The sequence below is a fragment of the Penicillium canariense genome (assembly GCF_028826845.1).
Source record: "Penicillium canariense strain IBT 26290 chromosome Unknown utg000008l_segment0_segment0, whole genome shotgun sequence".
In the NCBI taxonomy this organism is placed as follows: Eukaryota; Fungi; Ascomycota; class Eurotiomycetes; order Eurotiales; family Aspergillaceae; genus Penicillium; species Penicillium canariense.
In genome coordinates, this window is record NW_026622735.1 from 2,095,900 (window position 1) to 2,113,543 (window position 17,644).

The 17,644-nt window shown below is 54.6% G+C and overlaps 6 protein-coding genes across 6 annotated transcripts; 3 read left to right on the top strand and 3 right to left on the bottom strand.

Moving 5' to 3' along the window:
* Positions 1-394: 394 nt before the first annotated feature.
* Positions 395-2,942, bottom strand: N7482_010698 (potassium ion transporter; the record flags this gene model as incomplete). Its single annotated transcript, XM_056692822.1, has 3 exons — positions 395-1,207; positions 1,282-2,286; positions 2,325-2,942. 3 exons carry the CDS (start codon positions 2,940-2,942, stop codon positions 395-397), a joined length of 2,436 nt encoding a protein of 811 aa, XP_056538779.1.
* A 2,891-nt stretch (positions 2,943-5,833) lies between these two features.
* Positions 5,834-6,091, bottom strand: N7482_010699 (uncharacterized protein; the record flags this gene model as incomplete). Its single annotated transcript, XM_056692823.1, has 1 exon — positions 5,834-6,091. One exon carries the CDS (start codon positions 6,089-6,091, stop codon positions 5,834-5,836), a length of 258 nt encoding a protein of 85 aa, XP_056538780.1.
* Positions 6,092-6,800: 709 nt separating this feature from the next.
* Positions 6,801-9,280, bottom strand: N7482_010700 (transcription factor domain-containing protein; the record flags this gene model as incomplete). Its single annotated transcript, XM_056692824.1, has 7 exons — positions 6,801-7,015; positions 7,075-7,581; positions 7,636-7,901; positions 7,963-8,400; positions 8,459-8,773; positions 8,840-8,946; positions 9,059-9,280. The coding sequence occupies 7 exons, from the start codon at positions 9,278-9,280 to the stop codon at positions 6,801-6,803; spliced, it is 2,070 nt and encodes a 689-aa protein (XP_056538781.1).
* A 2,030-nt stretch (positions 9,281-11,310) lies between these two features.
* On the top strand, positions 11,311-13,184 carry N7482_010701 (uncharacterized protein; the record flags this gene model as incomplete). Its single annotated transcript, XM_056692825.1, has 4 exons — positions 11,311-11,927; positions 12,001-12,126; positions 12,178-12,261; positions 12,326-13,184. 4 exons carry the CDS (start codon positions 11,311-11,313, stop codon positions 13,182-13,184), a joined length of 1,686 nt encoding a protein of 561 aa, XP_056538782.1.
* A 1,256-nt stretch (positions 13,185-14,440) lies between these two features.
* N7482_010702 (uncharacterized protein) lies at positions 14,441-15,929 on the top strand (the record flags this gene model as incomplete). Its single annotated transcript, XM_056692826.1, has 2 exons — positions 14,441-14,679; positions 14,753-15,929. 2 exons carry the CDS (start codon positions 14,441-14,443, stop codon positions 15,927-15,929), a joined length of 1,416 nt encoding a protein of 471 aa, XP_056538783.1.
* A 65-nt stretch (positions 15,930-15,994) lies between these two features.
* Positions 15,995-16,785, top strand: N7482_010703 (uncharacterized protein; the record flags this gene model as incomplete). The annotated part of the gene is made up of 3 exons (XM_056692827.1): positions 15,995-16,251; positions 16,305-16,412; positions 16,464-16,785. The coding sequence occupies 3 exons, from the start codon at positions 15,995-15,997 to the stop codon at positions 16,783-16,785; spliced, it is 687 nt and encodes a 228-aa protein (XP_056538784.1).
* Positions 16,786-17,644: the final 859 nt, after the last annotated feature.

Here is a 17,644-nt window from a genome sequence, read left to right on the forward strand (position 1 = left end):
TCAGAAGGCTCTCTACTGCGTCCGTTCCGTTGCTCGTTCCCCGAAAAACAAAGGTCCGGAGATTGGGAGTGCGCCAGGGGTAAGTTGGACGGGAGGGCGGAAGCGACCGCAATCGGAAAAAGAATGTAAACAACCCGCACTGCGTGGAGGACACCTACGTCATGCACCCCCATCAGACAGCTACGAGGCGCGATGGATACAGAATCAAAGTTAGTCCTCGTGAGGAGGCTCGTATATGTCCAAGATGTGCCAGATACAATCCAAATGTGACTAACCGCGAGTTTCCCCTGCTCGTGTGTCCCTAACAACCAGAACGCCAAGACCTCTATAGATGATGAAAATATACACAAAATGCCAACCAAGGAGATACGGAGCAAGGCCGGCCCTGCCATCGTTACCGGGCCGAACGCACAGTCGACGAGCGATGCACCAAGGCGTCTCCATTCGGCGCAGGATGGGTTTGCCAGTCGTGAGATTCCAGCCCGGTCGACAGGGCGTCAGCCTGCGACTGCGACAGGCGGCCAGACTGGGGCCGACCGATAGACTCGCCGCCACTGAGATTCGAGGCCCGCCGGCGCATCCGGCGCTCCGTTTCAGCGGCCTCGTGTCGGTTCAGGGCATCCGACGGCAGCAGCACGGCACGGTCCAGTGCGTAGGGCAGGCCACGATGGCGTCCGCGGATCTGCATGGCAATGATCACCAGCTTGGACACCACGTTGAACTGGCCGGAGAAGGAGGTGTTGACGCCGGGGTATCCGAAGGACAATCCCACGGTACCGTAGGCCGACACCACCTCAAACAGAACGGTGAACAGCTGGAAGGAATAGTCCTGCGCGTCCTCCAACCGACCGCCTTCCGCGATGGCAATGACGAAGAGCCCCAAAAATACGTACCACAGATCGAAACTCAGCTGACGCCGCAAGTGAGCACCAATATAACTGGGCGAGGTGTGGTCATCCACTTCAGTCTCGTCTTCAAAGCCATAGATGCCCAGACTCTTCTCCTCGTACACGTTCGTTCGACGCATGGAGATGGCAATGGGGAAGACGGAGATATACATCATGATCAGGTAGGACACCTGAATGGCCGGGTGGAGGTCCGACAGGCTCACAATGCCAAAGCCGGCGGTGCGAGTGGAGGCGGCCTGGAAGAAGCCGTCCAAGACACGGATCCCGGGTGGCAAGTTGGTCACCGTGGGATCGTTCAACTGTCAACAAGATGGTTAGCATCAGTTGGGAAGCCCCAAAACACCAACCCCAACCTCAAGAGCAGAGCACTCACGTCCAAGATAATGAAGAAAATCAGATCAATGCCGTTCAAAGCCACCAGGATCGCAAACAACCACCACGTAGCGTTGCGAGGAAAAAGAAGAGTAAAGCAGCGACGGGGATGATCCAGCAGGAATTTCAATTCCTCCCAGAAGGCCGTTCCTTGCCGAGCAAACTTCGACAGCGTCCAAATCGTCAAGCGCAGCATGCATGGGAACCCGGTATTGCCAATAATTATCAAGAAAGACATGAGAAGCAGCGGGAAGATCGCCCTCTGGAACGAGTACATCGAATCCGGCGTCAGAGTGAATCCTAAATCATTGAAGGCAGACGCAGAGGTGAAGATACCCCACCATGGCCGTCCCACGCCGTCTTCTTTTACCACGTTGCCCCAGGTGTCCACCGTCATAATCCAGCCAACCAGACTGACCAGGCCGAAGAGATGGAAACCAACATAGTACGAAATCAGCACCACGGCCAACGTCTTCAGCGCGCGGTACTCAATGCCACCGAGTTCGTCACGCTGCTCCTCCGTCAGATCCACAAAGTTGGAATTGCGCGCCACGGTGGCGTTCCAGCTCAGATACGGCTGGGTGGGCCGCTCCCGCTCCTGGGTCAACGATCGGAAGATGCCCCGGAAAGTATTCTTGGTGGTCACCGGGCCCAGCCCGGTGTCGTCGGCATCCTTGGTCATGGTGTCACGGATGGTGGGCCTCGTATCCAGGCGCGAGAAGGTGTTACCTCGTGTGCGGGTGCGTGTGAAATCCGGCTCATTGATTGTAATGTGAGGTCCCTCCAGAGGACCAACTTGATCGACCTCGTCCGAGTCCGTCGAGCTCCGTCGGCGATCCTCCTGTGGGCTTGAAGGCTGCTGCACCTGCTCGGGCTCCTCGTCCTCGCCGTCCTCCAGGGCTTCGGGGACTCCGCCGCGGTCGTACTCGCGGGGGCTGGGGATGCGCAGGGCGCCTTTGTTCTTGCGCTGGTTCTCGAGGAAGGCGATGTGGTGCTCGGGGCTCAGCTGGGACGGCACCCGCAGACTCCCCAGCCCGAGTCCACGTTCGGCCGGGGGGTCTCCGTCTTCTCGGAGCTGGAGCGCTCACTGGTCTTCTTTCCGTCGGGGGTCTCTTCCTGCTCTGGAGCGTCGGGGGCCTTGGGCGTCGGGTCGGGGAGTCGATGGCCTCGGGCATCCCCCGCATTGTTCCGCAGCACCACAATCGGTCGGCCGCCAATCCCCAACTCCGCCCGATTGATCTCCTCGCTGTCCTTGTCCTGGGTCATCGTATCCATGCGGGACCGGGTGGTGCGCAAGGCGCGGGCATCCCGAACCACGTGCTGGAACCGCTTCTCGAACCAATACAGTCGGATAAAGACCAGCGCGCTATGGATGAAGATCGGGGTGCAGAAAATCGCAACAAAATAGAGCACAATCTGCTGGTAGAGGCTCAGCTTGTTGATGTCGACCGTGTTCAGCCCGCTCTGGGTGGCGGCACCGGACGATTGGAAGAGAGCATCTGTGTAGGAGAGATGGCCGCCGGGGTAGATGAGGATGGAGCTGATGAGCACCCAGGAGATGATATAGGCGTAATGTACAAAGATAAAGTTCAGATGCAGCTGGTTCAGCAGCGGGACTCGCTGCTTGATCGCGTTGAGCCGAGGGATAAGGGCTGAGAACATAGTCGATAGATGTCGACGGCGGTGCCGTCGTTCCCGGGCGGAGGCCACAATCCGTTGGGGGGAAGAGTGGTGGTAGGGCGAGCTTCTTCTTCAAAAGAGGGGAATTTATTGCTCCTATTCGCCAAGAAAGTCAACGGGGGCTTGGTCCTGATGTCCATGACCAGATCGCCCGGATCGGGGGAGGCGCTGCCATACATGTGGGAGTACTGGCGATCGCTGACGAGCGGGGACTCTCGTGCAGGAGGCACAGGGCGGACAAACGCCGCTGTTAGCCGCGTAGCCTTGAGCCACTTTGAAGCATCAGAGAGATCAAAGACATGGCGGGTGGAACGAGGCGAGAGAGTCGAAAGGGAAAAGCAGGCCGAGTCGAGTCGAGTTGAGGCAAAAAAAAAGGCGCAAACGGCCAGCGGTACGCCACGCGTAAAATTACCGTACGCTGCCAAAAACGTGCACTGTCGATCGTTTCGGGAAATTACCCGCCCGTGCAAAACCGCAAAACCGCAGAGCAAATCGGAAATAAGCATGAGAATGAAATGGTTTGCGGCCAATCGCTACTGATTTCAGCCGTGCGAACCGAGCAGAATGCATAAAGGGGCACTGGTCTCCCGGCCTCGGGGTTTATCTTGATTTACGGGAATTTCTTGGGTCAACGTTCGTACGACTCCAAGACAATTCAGATAAGTGACATCGTGGGTATATTGGAAGACTCGGTAAATTCAACAAAGACCTCCTCGATCTCGCTTGATCTGCCGCACGTTCAATTAAGAATGTGTAATCCTAACTTTCCAAGGCATCATAACGGCTCTCTTCACTTCAAGCTGGTAGATTCATGGAAATTGGCCCAGAGAAATGAATGAAAAATGGGGATGTGAGAAATTGGGGTCCTGCACCCTGATCATAACCTGCTTCTTAATATTCTCGTCTGGTACAGTGAGACGGGTTAGGGGGTAGTCTCCCCCGCGCCCTTCGGCCTCGAGAGCCAAGTAGCCCGGGGCATAAAGCTTGACATCGCTTGTCCACTGCTCTCGGTCACAGAGGATCATTGAGTTTGGAAGTTGGTTAGCCTCCTTAGCTTGACAGAGAATATCGACGACCGGTAGGTCCATGTCAAGTCTGATATCATGCGTTAGTTTGTTGGGTTGACTTGGTAGGTCAAGGGATACTCACGGCGTATTTTGGTGTCTATAAGCACCACGAGTATGTTTGATATTATCAAAACCTTTCCAGTTAACGAAAGCGTACAAGTACGGCATTTTCATATTAAATGGGCGGATCTCAACGGAATCTCTCACACTCCCATTGACTTCATACTCGACAATTGTCAGGCGCCCACTTTGTAGGCCTAGTTCATCAACCAACATATACGGGCCTTCATTACCGAGGTAGAGTACAGTGCCAGTATGTGTGAGATAGATGGATAGGAAGCTTGCAGTCTCAAGATCTAGCCAGGGCAGATAATCCTCTACCGAAGGATCGGTCGTGGTTGCTGGGTTGAGGAGAGCCTCATATGGAATGTAGTTATCGCCTAAAATGTGCCCAGTCTCGATATCATAGTTATACGACAGGATGGCGAATTTTACCAATCGCGCCCGATTTTCAGGATGGGCCTCGTCAACAGGGGCAAAACAAATAAGGCCGAGGGAACATTCTGGCTGAAGAGTGTCATAGATACGTTCCAATGCTTCGGCTGGGTACCGAAGGCCTTCAATGGGTGCATTCGATTTTGGCCCCTCTGTGCCTGGAAGACCCACAGGCGCACGCGATTGGTATGCCTGAATGAGGGGGAAAGAAAATAATTAGTTCTAGGGACTTCGGAGATTTGACGGATTTGACCGAGTTGAATTCACATCACGAAATTCCTGTGTAGCCGAAGCCCACTTTTCCACCAGTTGCCGCCGGTGCTTTAGCTCATATTCCGCATCGGAGGAAACACCTGCGTTTGCGGCAGACACCCAATTTTCCTGGCTGCAAGTTAGCGCTGAAAGCGTGGTTGTTCGAAAGAAAATTGAATGAGTGCTATAAAGACATACCTGTACAAATAGTAGCCAGCCCTTGACTTCCTCTTTGATCTCGTCCAGAGATAAATCTGGTTCTGGGTGTGGTTGGATGCAAGTGGGAATTCCCCCCTGGCCAGTGCTGAACGGATCTCGGCATCATGTGTGATCAATTCTGTTTGGGGTCCAAAGGGTCCAAGGGTTGTAGGGGTTCAAGGAACAAATGAATCAATTAAATAAACGGGTGCTAGAAATGGCTTTGGAAATCGCGCTGGAAATGCGGGAAGAAAATCTTGGCCAACCATGTACTAGTGAAAAGCTTCACTAGCGGGGCACCTAACTAGGTTGGGACGCTGAAGCCGAACCGATCTGAACGAGAAGGAATGGAGAGGTGTAGATATGGGAGGATGAGGATGATCGGGGTCGAAGGGTCAAGGAATCGGGGAGGACCGATGGAGATACATCGTGTCACGGATTTCATGCCACGCAGGCTCAGAGCTCGGTGTACTTGAGAATCAGGACTGGCCGAGTTCGTCTGCTGTCTCGAGGTGCTCCATCACCGCTAACTCTGAAACACCGAGGCTGCTAGTGTCCAGCCAAGCTTTCGCCTCGGGTTAGGGTTTAGATGGATAGGAAGCTTGCAGTCTCAAGATCTAGCTAGATAATCCTCTACCGAAGGATCGGTCGTGGTTGCTGGGTTGAGGTGGCAGCTCGCGGCTCGAACAGAATCTTCCATTGAGATCTCGGCCGGCTGAGCGGCGGCGCGGCCTGCAAGCTACTGCAGCATGTCACTGGCATACTGTGTTACCAGGGCTCGAAGGCACCGGTGGCATGCCGGTGCTACCTGGCTATCGCTTCATGTCGACCAGGGATCGGGTCTCTTCTGGGAGTCTGCAGTTATGGTGCTACCTGCAATGCCGCCCACGCCAACAGCGCCCTCCCCCCAAAGACGGGAGGACCCATGGCCAAGTGGATATCGCCAGGGGCCGAACGGGCAGACCCACTTTTCATTCCCGCAGTCCTGAAGTCCTGCAGTCCTGCAGTTGGGACCCAACCCTCGGCCAGGCCGCGATCACCGGAATTGACCGTGAGATCTTCCTCGCGAGGCAGCGCAGACAGACTGCCAGGAGTCAGGAGGATACCACAAGTGGACATTACGGCCAGAATCATACGTAGAGGGGTGTTTCAGCAATCTTCCCCGTCTGAGCCTATGGAGCAATGCGTCTCACATCCAACTTGCCTCTGACCCTTATCCACCCTTGTTGTGATGTCCAATAACACCTGTGTGACGCCCGGACGGCGACGATGACGAGAGCCATCATTTCCCCTGTTCCCCTGTTGTGGAAGTCGCCTTCGGGGACGCGACGAAAGGCAAGCGTCCAGGTGCTAATCACTGTAGTTAACTAGTTGGCGTGAACGCTGTGCTGACACATCAACAACAACACCACCACCACGAAGCATCACTGGCGACACCAGAGCCGCAAAGGGTGCCGTTGCCGTGTATGGGTGGACTGGAAGCACTGCAAAGGAAAGGTCTCGGGGGGATTTTCAAGACCATATACACTTTATGGCAAGGGGGCTTTGTACGATGGTCAAAGACCAAGTACAGGTTAAGGGGAGGGGCTCCCTGCCGGGGACACTAGGTACGTTTTATCTCAAGATTTCTAGACGTAGGACTCCAGATACAAAGGGAAGTAGGTACAGTATAGTTTTCAGGCGTGGGGACCTAAAAACATGGCTTGAGATTGTCGCCCAGGAGAGATAGGTATGATTCTGGATCGGGAATTGATACAATCAGATCAGGTGGAATGTACATCTACAAGGACCAGGTCAAACCTTTTTCCATCCCGGTGGTGCGCCCTCGCTACAGAACTGGGGGTGCAACAAAGCTGTCAGGGAAGCCCTCAAACACCCAGTTTAGAGAATCAAACACCTCGGAGAAGCCGGTCTCACTGAAGAAGGCGCCGCTCTCGTCAAACTGGGCGGGGAGCACCAGGGACGGGTCTCCCAGAGAGCTATCTTGCGGCCGTGCCATATGTCCGGTAGATGTTGACAGGGCATGATTTGCCGCCGCGGCTGCTAGACACGTGTGTTAGACAGGCCAGACAGACAGATATGGTGATCCAGATCAAACGTACCTTGCATCTCTTCCAGACTCTTGACCGGTCGGAACCGCTGTCGCCATCGCCAGACGGTATCGTAGACATGGCTCATGCTCATCCGGCAGCGAACTTTGAGTTGGAGCCCATCCTCATCGGCCGGTTCGGGCCCGGTCGCGTTCCACATTTGAGCCAAAATATCCGCCAGCCGGACCGGGCGATCATGATCCATCACACTGATCCGGCGTATGGCCGAGATGGCGCCATTGAACAAAAGCTTGCCATGATTAAAGTCAATATGGCGGCTAAAGTTGCTCTTAAGCAGCTTCATCAGAGCGAATGCCGCCGCCACGATCATCTGAAGAATGTAATTCGTCGAGTGGCCGATCAGCTCGCCTGGGGAGGTTTCCAGATCCAGCACGCGTCCCAGGAAGGAGGTGGTGGCGAGGAAGAGCTTAGTGAGGTCATCATTTCGTGCATTGGAACTCAGAAAGGCGAAATATCGAAGATGCAGTTCAGCGGCACGCAGGTGGATCATATTGATGGCTGGAGCTTTGCATTAGTAGGCGAATCACGGATATGAACATGGTGCAATGGTACCGGAGATCTCTCGACCAAACTCCACTTCCATCTCCCGCAATTCACTTTCAAGAATCTGCACGATGACGAGCTTCTCCGCACTGATGAACTCAGCCGGCTCGGGCTTGCTGCTATACAAAGCTTTGGTGACTCGGTCACAGAACTTCTCAATGCGTAACCGGACCGCCAGATCGCCAGGGAGGCGATAATCGGCATCTTTCAGAGAAGGAGGTTCGAGAGCCCAGTCGTAAATGGTGCAAGGGGGTTGGCCATATCCTGTTGCAACGCTGTGGTGGAGAGGTAAGAATAGTTCGCAACGTACATTCCGCGGGGAGATAAGAAACTCACTTCTGGGCGACGATATTGCAGATCACCCATGTATGTAGGCGATCTTTTAACGCTTCTCCTTGGGCCTCGATCCGGAATGTGGTGAACTCTTCAGCCTGGACGGGCCGATGCAATCCCAGCTGCATGGCAATCTGCATCATCAGGCCACTAAGCATAAAGGTGGCATCCGTTCGTTGGCTTGTGGTTGGCAGGGGCCAGGTGCACAGGACACATAATGCCTTGACCACCCGGTAATTCTGAGGAACACTCGTAATAGTGGACCATAAGAGTCGACTGAACGGTCCAGAGAGAGCAGTCAAGAGGCCCGGATCGGATGGAGATCGACGACTGGCCACACAGACAATTGTCCAGGCAAGTAAGGGACATCGACTCAAATAGACCTCCGGAGGCTTTGGCAGGTTCAGAAGAGGAAGAAAGGGATGATAATAATTGAAATATCTAAGAGGTAGATGAGCCACAGATCCAAGTCAGCGAAAGGGGAACATCCGGTTCTTACTGTTCGAAGAGCCGTGCGACTCGCGCCCGGGAGAGGGCGATATCCTCAAGCCGCCACGGCGTATTCTCTTCCTGAGAGCGAATGGACCCATCTCTCTTCATGGTTAATGGGGTTGCCATCGACGGATACGACTCCGCTGGTACTGATACTGGCCTCGACTGGTCTCGGCCAGTCGAGTCACGGCGGCTAAAGGCTGCTTCCGAGCATGGCGACTGGTCGTCGCGTGCATGAGGCTCTGCCACTTCATCAGGATCCTCATTCGTCGCGAGACGGCGGCGGAGGTCTGCGATCTCCTTTTCCATCTCGGCATTGCGCCTGTTTATGATGTGCTGTTTAGTAGGGGGTGCATCTCACTCGCTAGATATGGAGGGCGCCAATCACCTTCTTTTGGAGATACGCTTGAAAGATTGTTCGACCTTACAATCAATTCCCAGCCTACGGCAGCGGGAGCATGCCGCGGCGGGGGTCTGGACAATATCACATCGCAGCTGCTCCGGGCAGAGAGTGCACGTATATTATCAGCACACTGTCTGCAGGTGGGGGGAGGGGGTTGCGCCGGGCCGAAGGGAAGGCCCACGGGGAATTGCATGTGGCACTCACCTTCTGCTGCTTGCACTCGTTGCAGGCTTTTCGACTGCCGCCTCGGCGCTTTCCGATGCTAGGCGGGGTCTTCTCCATCTCGCCAGAATCGGGGCTCCTGTGCAGGTAGTCAACAACCGGCGGAGGCCGGGACAGTCGCGGGGACCGAAAGTCGCCTGGGGAGATCAAGGGTGGACCATTCGGTGCCTGGAGGTTCCGTTGATACTCCAAGTCCATCAGCATCGGTCTATGCTCGCCCGATATAAAACCCCAGGAAACACGACCGTGTGCTCAAGAGGCGCATCTGCCGGAAATCGGAGAGAACGCCCTTCGCGAACCTGGGAAAAGAGGGGGGCGCTTCTGGGGAATTTGTCGCAGTGGAGTTGGCCGCTGCGTTTCGCGCGCGGTGATTCGGCGACGCGACGGGCGGCCCAACGAAACTCGGCGGTTTGCAGTCAGGTGCCTGGAGGCAGCCTCAGGCATCAGAATGTGTCACGTTCTCAGCGCACCCGGCAGATTTTAGGCAACAAGGCAGAAAGGCCCAACACGGGAACTAGTCCACTGCGGTGGCGTTCGCCCAAGTCGACCAAGTCGACCGCGTTGCGCCTACCTCGGCCAGACTTTCTCCGTGCGACGGCAAAGAGGTGGACTACTCCCAATCCGGACATGGTCACGACGGGCAATTCAGGGGATCCAGCATTACCTGGTCTCCATCACTCTGGCCAAACCTCAATAATGAGCCAAAGCAATGGCCAAAGCAAATGTTGCAGCTCATGTGTCTGGAACGGGGTAACTCCCTCCCATTCGGGGATACTCTAATCAATAGTCAATTAATTGGTCTCCCAACCCAACCATCCGGGCTCTCCAGAGCCTGGCCGCTCTCGCGGCCAGCACTAGCGTGACGGCGCCTCTCCCGAGTCTCCCGAGGGCAACTGATAATCCCTACATGGCATGGTATGAACGGCCTCATCGGGGTTACACATGCACCGGCCAGCACCGTCCCTGTGCGAATGAAGTCATCCATTGTGTCGATGGACCGATTCGGCCCGTGCTGGTTCTCGATAGGGCCGCAATCTTGGATTACCTTCTACTAGTTGCGCTGATCCATCTCTCTGGGCTCTTGTCCCGCATTCGATGGCCAGTTTGCGATCGCGCCCTGTTTCTCCGGCTTGCGACGCGTCCATTAGTTGCGTCTGGCCTGCTCGGAAGTGACTTGCTCGCAATCTGGCCCCTGTCTCTGTCGTTGGATCTAAGCAGTCGAGGATGCAAGAATCGCACGGCAGCCGTCATAATTCGGAGTACATATAGCGCGTGTCACACTAGTCATGGTTTGTCCTCACCACCGGACATTCCCCGACATTCCCGCATTATTGATTCGTGAAGTATGTATCCAGTCTTCAGCCATCTCCAGTGGAGTCAAGCGCTGCACACGATGGAAATCCTCTCTGGTCTTGCTCATTGTCCACACAATCACAAACCCATTGTGTCATCCAGACAAAGGATGCTGGATCTCCCATGGATTGATCATTGTATCAACTCAACTTCATGACGAACAGCCGCGGACCCGCCTCATCTGGGTCAGCACTGGGGCTACCGTCTAAATGCCCGCCCGGCTGACCCGGCCGACCGGTGCTTGGTGCCGCTGCGGAGATGTAGATAGGAAAGATGATGATATGTGGAGAGCAGAAATTGGGCCATGCAGAGTTTTGGGAATCGATAGTGTCGCCGATCGGACTCAATAGCCCTCCAAAGGAAATAAATTTGGTGCTGTTGCGAGATCGTGAATCGGCGAGTGAACTCCGAAGGCCCCCGCGAGCAACCTCGTGAGCCCAATCAGGACCTGAAGAGTTTGACAAATACCTGCAGCTACAGAGCCCGTCGACGCGACGGGGCCAGACGGCCTCGGAGTGCCAATTGGGTGTCAGTGTGAGTCCAGCGGCGCCCATCTATACCCCGATATGGTCTGGCCTGTTCCCACCCGCTATCAGTCTTGGCCCACAGCATCGAAGGATCGACAGGGGACGTCTCCCCCCAACGCTCGTGCTGCTTGGTCTCGCACGCCCCAGAAGTTGCTCAGAGGCCCACTTTCCGTCGCAGGCTGGGACCTGAACCGGATCCATCGCCGCCACTCATTTCGCAGCCTTCGATCCTGCAGGGGAGTACGTGCGAGCCCATCGTTAAAAGCGCCACCCCCCCCGGCCCCCGCCCTTCTGGATGGTAAGCGCTATCCAACTTCATCACTCTCCTTCAGCACTTCTGCTTAACAAATCATCATGGGTTCGGAACTGGGAATCACCGCCGAGTCCCAGGCGGCGGTAAACCTCTCGCCGGTGAGCATCTGGTGGGCCGTCTGGGCGGGTGTCTGGACGGCTGCAGTTGCCGCCGGCATGGTATATCTCATTATCAATCGCGATATGCCTGCTCTCCGAATCCGAGGCCTCGCCCTGTCACTCTCTTCAATTGTTCTTCTTCATCTTTACTGGCTGGCCTGCCAATTTGGCACCATGGTCGGCGCCCTCATGCCCGGAGACGGTCAGTACTGGATCATGGGGACCTACCTCCCCTGTGGCATCGCTCTTTTCCACGCCTCCAACAGTCGCTTTCTCCACGTCGCTAAGCTTCAGCGGAAGTATGCGCAACATGGCTTTCGGTTCACCGACGCGTCGCCTGACGAGAAGCCCAAGACTGGTCTGATCAACCGTTTCCGGCGTCTCGACTACACTACCAAGATCCTTATCACCGTTGGGGCTGCAATGTTCGCTCAAATTTTTCTCACAATCTTGATGTACATCATTTCTCGCAAGTGGCATAGCTCCTGGGGCATTCCTGGTACGGAGGTTCACGGTAGCGAAATGGCCCAGAAGACGGCACAGGGTACAGGATGGGAGTGGTAAGATTCCACCAGAAATGCAAGACACATGCCATATGGCTCCACAACGACTGACAATGGATCGATCATCCAGGTGGCCCGGCGTATTTTGGCAGTTCTTCTGGTCCTGGGTCGTTGCCCCCGTCATCCTCTGGAAGGCGCGCAACATTCATGATACCCAAGGCTGGCGCGTGCAGACCATTGGTTGCGCGATTGGCAGGTGAGTACCCACACGGGAGTCACAATCACCTTTTATTAACCTCTCCCGTAGTCTTCACGCTACCCCAATGTGGCTTATCGCTCTCTACGTTCCTGCCATGGCTCCGGTCAACCAATACTGGATTCCTCCGCAATGGTGAGTCTGCCCTCCTCGATGTGGCCCCCTAAAAGTCTCCCTGACCCTAACACTTGGCCCATAGGATCTGCCTGTCTATCCTTATTATCGAAATCTTTACTGTTTTCCTTCCTTGCTGGGAGGTTGTTCGTCACCAGTCCCTTCGTCAAGAGACCCTCGACTCGATCGCTCGATGGGAGACTAAGGTCAAGGCCTCTGGGTCTGAAAACAAGTCCATCAACTCGGACGCCACTATTGTCGAGTCTATTATGTCGGGGTGGAAGTCCACCAACGACTCCATCAAGAGTAGTGGCTCGCGCGACAGTATTCTGACCATGAGCGCCCTAGAGCACGTTCTGGAACGCAACCCCACCCCTCTTCAGGAATTCTCTGCACTCCGTGAATTCTCTGGAGAGAACATTGCCTTCCTCACCAGCGTTGCCGAGTGGAAGAGCTCGCTTCCCGCTGCGCTGCGGGACAGCACTTCCCCCCGGAGCGGTAGCACGAAGGACCTCTTCCGCGAGCACTTCAACCGCGCCTTGCACATCTACGCCGAGTTCATCAGTGTTCGCCACGCCGAATTTCCCGTGAACATCTCCTCCCACGACTTGAAGAAGCTCGAGGAGGTTTTCGAACGGCCCGCTCGCATTCTCTACGGCGAAGAACGGGAGGCCGACCCCGTCAGCCCCTTCGACAAATTCACCTTTGAGCCAGCCTCGCCCACCGTCTCGGAAAGTTCTGAGAAGGAAATGACGAACTGTATCAGGAACCGTGTGCATTACTGGGGTGAGATTCCCGAGGAGTTCGACGCCAATGTCTTCCAGGATGCAGAGGCGAGCATCAAGTATCTCGTTCTCACCAACACCTGGCCCAAATTCATCAAGGATCGGCGAACTTCCATCACTTCTTTCGAGACGCTGAAGCCCGGGATGGAGGTTGTCTAGGAGACTCACGAGTGGCACACGATATGACCCTGTACCGATTCAAGTTAATTTCGCTCTTTGACTGCCCCTGCGGTGGCCGACCGCCCGCCATCCACGGAAGTTGAAGAAGACCCATATACATATAATAATTTCTGTCATTGGATTGACTCTGAATAGCTGGATACCCACGGAACTTTTTTTTTTTTTTCACGATTCGACTCGACCTTTCTCTCTTTCCTGCATATTTTTCACCCTTCGTTCAGCCCTCATCACATGGCTGCTTATTCTTCTACCTGGTTGGCGTTTCCTGCCCCAACCAATACTGTGCATTACTTTTTACTTCTAAATGCAAGTCCAATGTCAGGTTCTAATGCCAAATTCGCCTCCCGGCGCATACCTCCGTAACTGAATGCTGTAGGAAACAACGGCGGACGGGCCGACCCGGACAATTCATGCGTACCTCGAAGTCTCTTCGCAGGCGATTCCGCTGCAGTTCACCTCGCCATGCGAACAGCTTCATTCGCCTCGCTGGGTTTCCAATCAACACGATCGAGGCAGCCCGAGTAGTATCACTCTGCTACATCGTGCTTTTCTTCAGAGAGTTCTTTCGAAGTTAATCCCATATAGTAGGCTGCAATATGGTGGTATTCTCCATCCGCTGCTTCTCAACACACTTCATCGTATTGATGCACTAAGAAACACCGTATACCATCATCATCAGCTTTCTGATGGCCGCGGGCACCGCGCGGTGGCGGTAGACTTTAAAACTCTAGAATCTCCTCCTTTCCTTTGAGGTGGCCCCATGTGACTATTTCCTTGGGGTTAATGCGTTTGCTCCCGTTGTTGGTGCATTCCTTCCCTGAACGAGCGACCAAAGGCAATGTACAAGTAGTCAACCAGCTACCGGTCAGCCTATCTTCAGTTTCATAATCTCCCCTTCTCGGTTAGTTAAATCAGTGCTGCTGCGGTAGGCAACCATCTCCCTATCAAACACTTCAATACTCGCTGCTCAACAATGATGGGAAACACAGAAGGTCGATGGGGGCGAGTGCCCGGCCATTGTTGTGGCCTGATAAACCAGGCCACACGCGGGCTATCTCCGTGGCTTCCCCGGACTTTTTTTCTCCTTTTACAGCTCTCGTGTTTCTTGCTTTTCTTGCGCCTACCTTCATACACGTCCAGTTCCTTCACACCGACTCCGAATCGTCCAGGCAGCCTCTTTCCTGGAACCACGACTCTAATGTGCTCCTGAAAATATCCCATTCTGGTCCGACCCCATGGCTGTACTCCGACTGAAGGTCGTGGTCCAACCCCGAGAGCAGATCTCTCCTCGGCCTGGCTTTTTCAGCTCCCTGATTGGAGGGAGCAACCACAATGAGCAGAGTCAGGACGAAACCAATACACCCCGAAAGTGGCCGTCTTTCCTACTCTTGATCCGCAATCCGGACGAGACGTCGCTCGGAGACTTGGTGAACCTGATTCAAGCCAAATGGCGATCACTGCGACCTAGTGAAGAGTGAGTTCCCTGTCCTGGAGAAAGCCATTGCGTCTTCATTATGATTATTCCAATCTCACAATGCACCCGGCAGACTCCTCCAAGTCAAAAAACTCCTGAACGACGCCGATCCGGAGATCGATTATGAAGTCCACGACACAGTTGCCGATGTTTGGATTGATCACGGGAAGTTCGAAAGAGAAGGGTACGATCAGTACGGCACCGTTCGCGTGGTTCAGAAGCCTCCGACAACGCCCCTCGCATCCTCCCCGCAACGATTTCCTTCGGTTGTTCAGGATTGGGATGGTGCCGCGCAAGATGCAAGACGGCGATCTCTCTTGGCAAAGAGTGCCATCGGGAAGGTCTCTCCAATCCTCGAAGGGGACGAGATGGAGGATGAGCCCGACAACATCCCGCTTGAGTCGGTAGAAGAGGATCATGTTACGATTCGACAGACTCCTTCAGTTACCCACCATGCCAGCGAGGAGCTTGGCGAGGTCTCTCCCCGTGTTACGGAGTGTCCGGCTGCCTTCTTCGAGCAGGAATCGCAGCCGCAAAAACGCAAGTACAGTCCTCAGCAGACTGAGCCGTCCAAGCGGCTTCGGATTGAGCCTGAAATCCAAGATCCTTCTCCCAACGCGCGCCTCAGCTTGAACATGACGGCCACGCCCATCCAGAACCTGGCGAATCATAACATCATTCCCACAGATCTGGCTTCCAGCCCAGCGTCCATGCCGCCACCTCCTCTCCCGCATGCTGCGTTCACGGCGCTCCAGAAGACTCCGGTGCCACAACACACACCCTCCTCCTTCAGATCCGATCACGCTACTCCTCCCAGTAGCCAGCCGACTAGCTCCCAGGGAGAGCGCTTTCACCTGTATGTGAAGAGGGACCAGCAAGAGATTCACAACCTCGAGGCTCTACTTCGGGATCCAACGACGAATCCTGAAGTCTGCCCGCTCTTGCAGGAAATGCGTGAGATCCATGCAAAGATCCAAAACCTCGAGCAAGGCGTGAGGACCAATCAAACCCCAAGGAGTATCAAAAATCTTCGGAAGACGCTTTCGCGTCGCCGAAACCGCGTTGAAACGCACCGGAGCAAAGGCACGCTGCACAGACCTCATGCTAACGGACATGTGACCGGAAACAAGGCTGGGAACGTGACTGTGGGCGTCGCTACGGAGCCAGTCGAGGATTCCCAGGTTCAGCCACCTCTTCCTACAGCTGGAACGACCATTCCTCGCGATGTAGCTTCCCCCGAGCTGTGGTAGCTAACGGGGATAAGGCGGAGGGGGATGCCGGTGAAGAAGAGGGACACGAGGAAGAGGACTGCCAGATGATTAAATTTTTTGAAAGTGATGAAGAGAATGATGAAGACAGTCACAGGGGCAGTGATGGAGGCAGTGATGAGGCGAGCCATCGGGCCAGTAATAAAATCAGTGACGAGGGAAGTGACGATGGAAGCGATGAGGGTAGTGATGAGAGCAGTGATGAGGGCAGTGATGAGGAAAGTGACGAGGACAGCGAGCAATCGGAAGACGATGAAGATGACGACACGAAGGAGATGGCCAAGAGGAATGGGGGCCCACCAAAGTAAGCCAGCCCCCTCTCCAGCCTCCATCAGGGGCGCTAACATACCGGAACAGGAAATCACTGCAAGCCCCGACATTTGTGGAAGCCCAGGAGCCTGACTGGCCCGGGACGCTGAGGGAGCTCCTCGGCCAACAGCGGGCCTCGAAGATGACAGAGACGACGTAAGTTCTACCCCATCCAGCCCGTCACTCGTCGCTAAGACATGGGACCAGCAATTCCTCAGAAGCCCCGAGCACCGGGACCCCCTCGGGCTTCCAGTTGAATAAAACACACGATGTGTATCTCAGGATGAAGGCGCAGCTAGATGCACAGATGGCAAGGAAGGTGGCGCAAGAACGTGAGGATGCGCGGAAAAAGGAAGAAGCTAAGAAGGCAGAGATGGAGAAAGCGACGGCCAAGGCCCGCAAACCTCGCTCCAGTCTGTGGGATATGTCTTCTTCGGACAGCTCGGACTCGTCCGACACGTCGGATGATGATTATCCTGCTGAACTATTCGGCCCTCGGCCTATCAAGCAAGAGGGCTCTGACTGGTGAGGGCGGCGAGGGCAATCGAAAGTAGGGTGAGATGATACCCAGCGGACAACTTGTTCACGCACGCAAGTCTGACTAAATTCCGTTCAGCATTCTCACTTCTGGCCTCGTTTGAATTGGGCTAGGTTTCCAACGGCCTGGATGCATGGTACTCCACCCGATTCTCGATGCAAATACGTTTTCCTTGTCCATGTTTCCCGCATGCCCGATGTATGTGTACAAATGTTTCCGGCCTTCGTGGAGACCCAATGAACGATACTAGCTTTCGGCGATTTAGCAAATGTCATTAGCTCGTCAAAAAAATATAGATTTCGGAATAAATTTTCTTACTCCCTCTTTTCTGCACTCCCCTTCTATGCTAGTACTCCAATCCCCTCCTAGTGAGCTCACACTGGGTAGCAATTTTCACCCGGCTGCTGGGACCCTGCATTATACCTTCTCGTGGTGTTCGGTGTCAACCTGCGTCGGGGAAACCAAACTGATGCGCCCCAGTTGTGCAGTTTATTTGTGGATGGCTGGCTCTATTTTCGAAATTTCATGTAGATACTGTACCGGAGCCCATCAAACAAAATCTCATGATTAGACGAAATGCGTAAAGCTATGAACGCGGGACCTCTGTGCAGTGAATCCTTGGAATTAATCAGGGCGATGTTACCAAACTTCCTAATAGAAAAGTAAACTTCGATGGAACGGACTACGGTACAAAAAATCCGTGCAGCCTACGACCAATGTTGAACGGCAAAGGGTTCAAAGTGGAAGGCTGGAGCATCAAATACAATTAGACCAGGTAGCTGATTTGTTTGGTAAATATCTAGAGCAGCAGATCGTGTGCATCAAAACGAGATGCTCAGACTTAGGATAG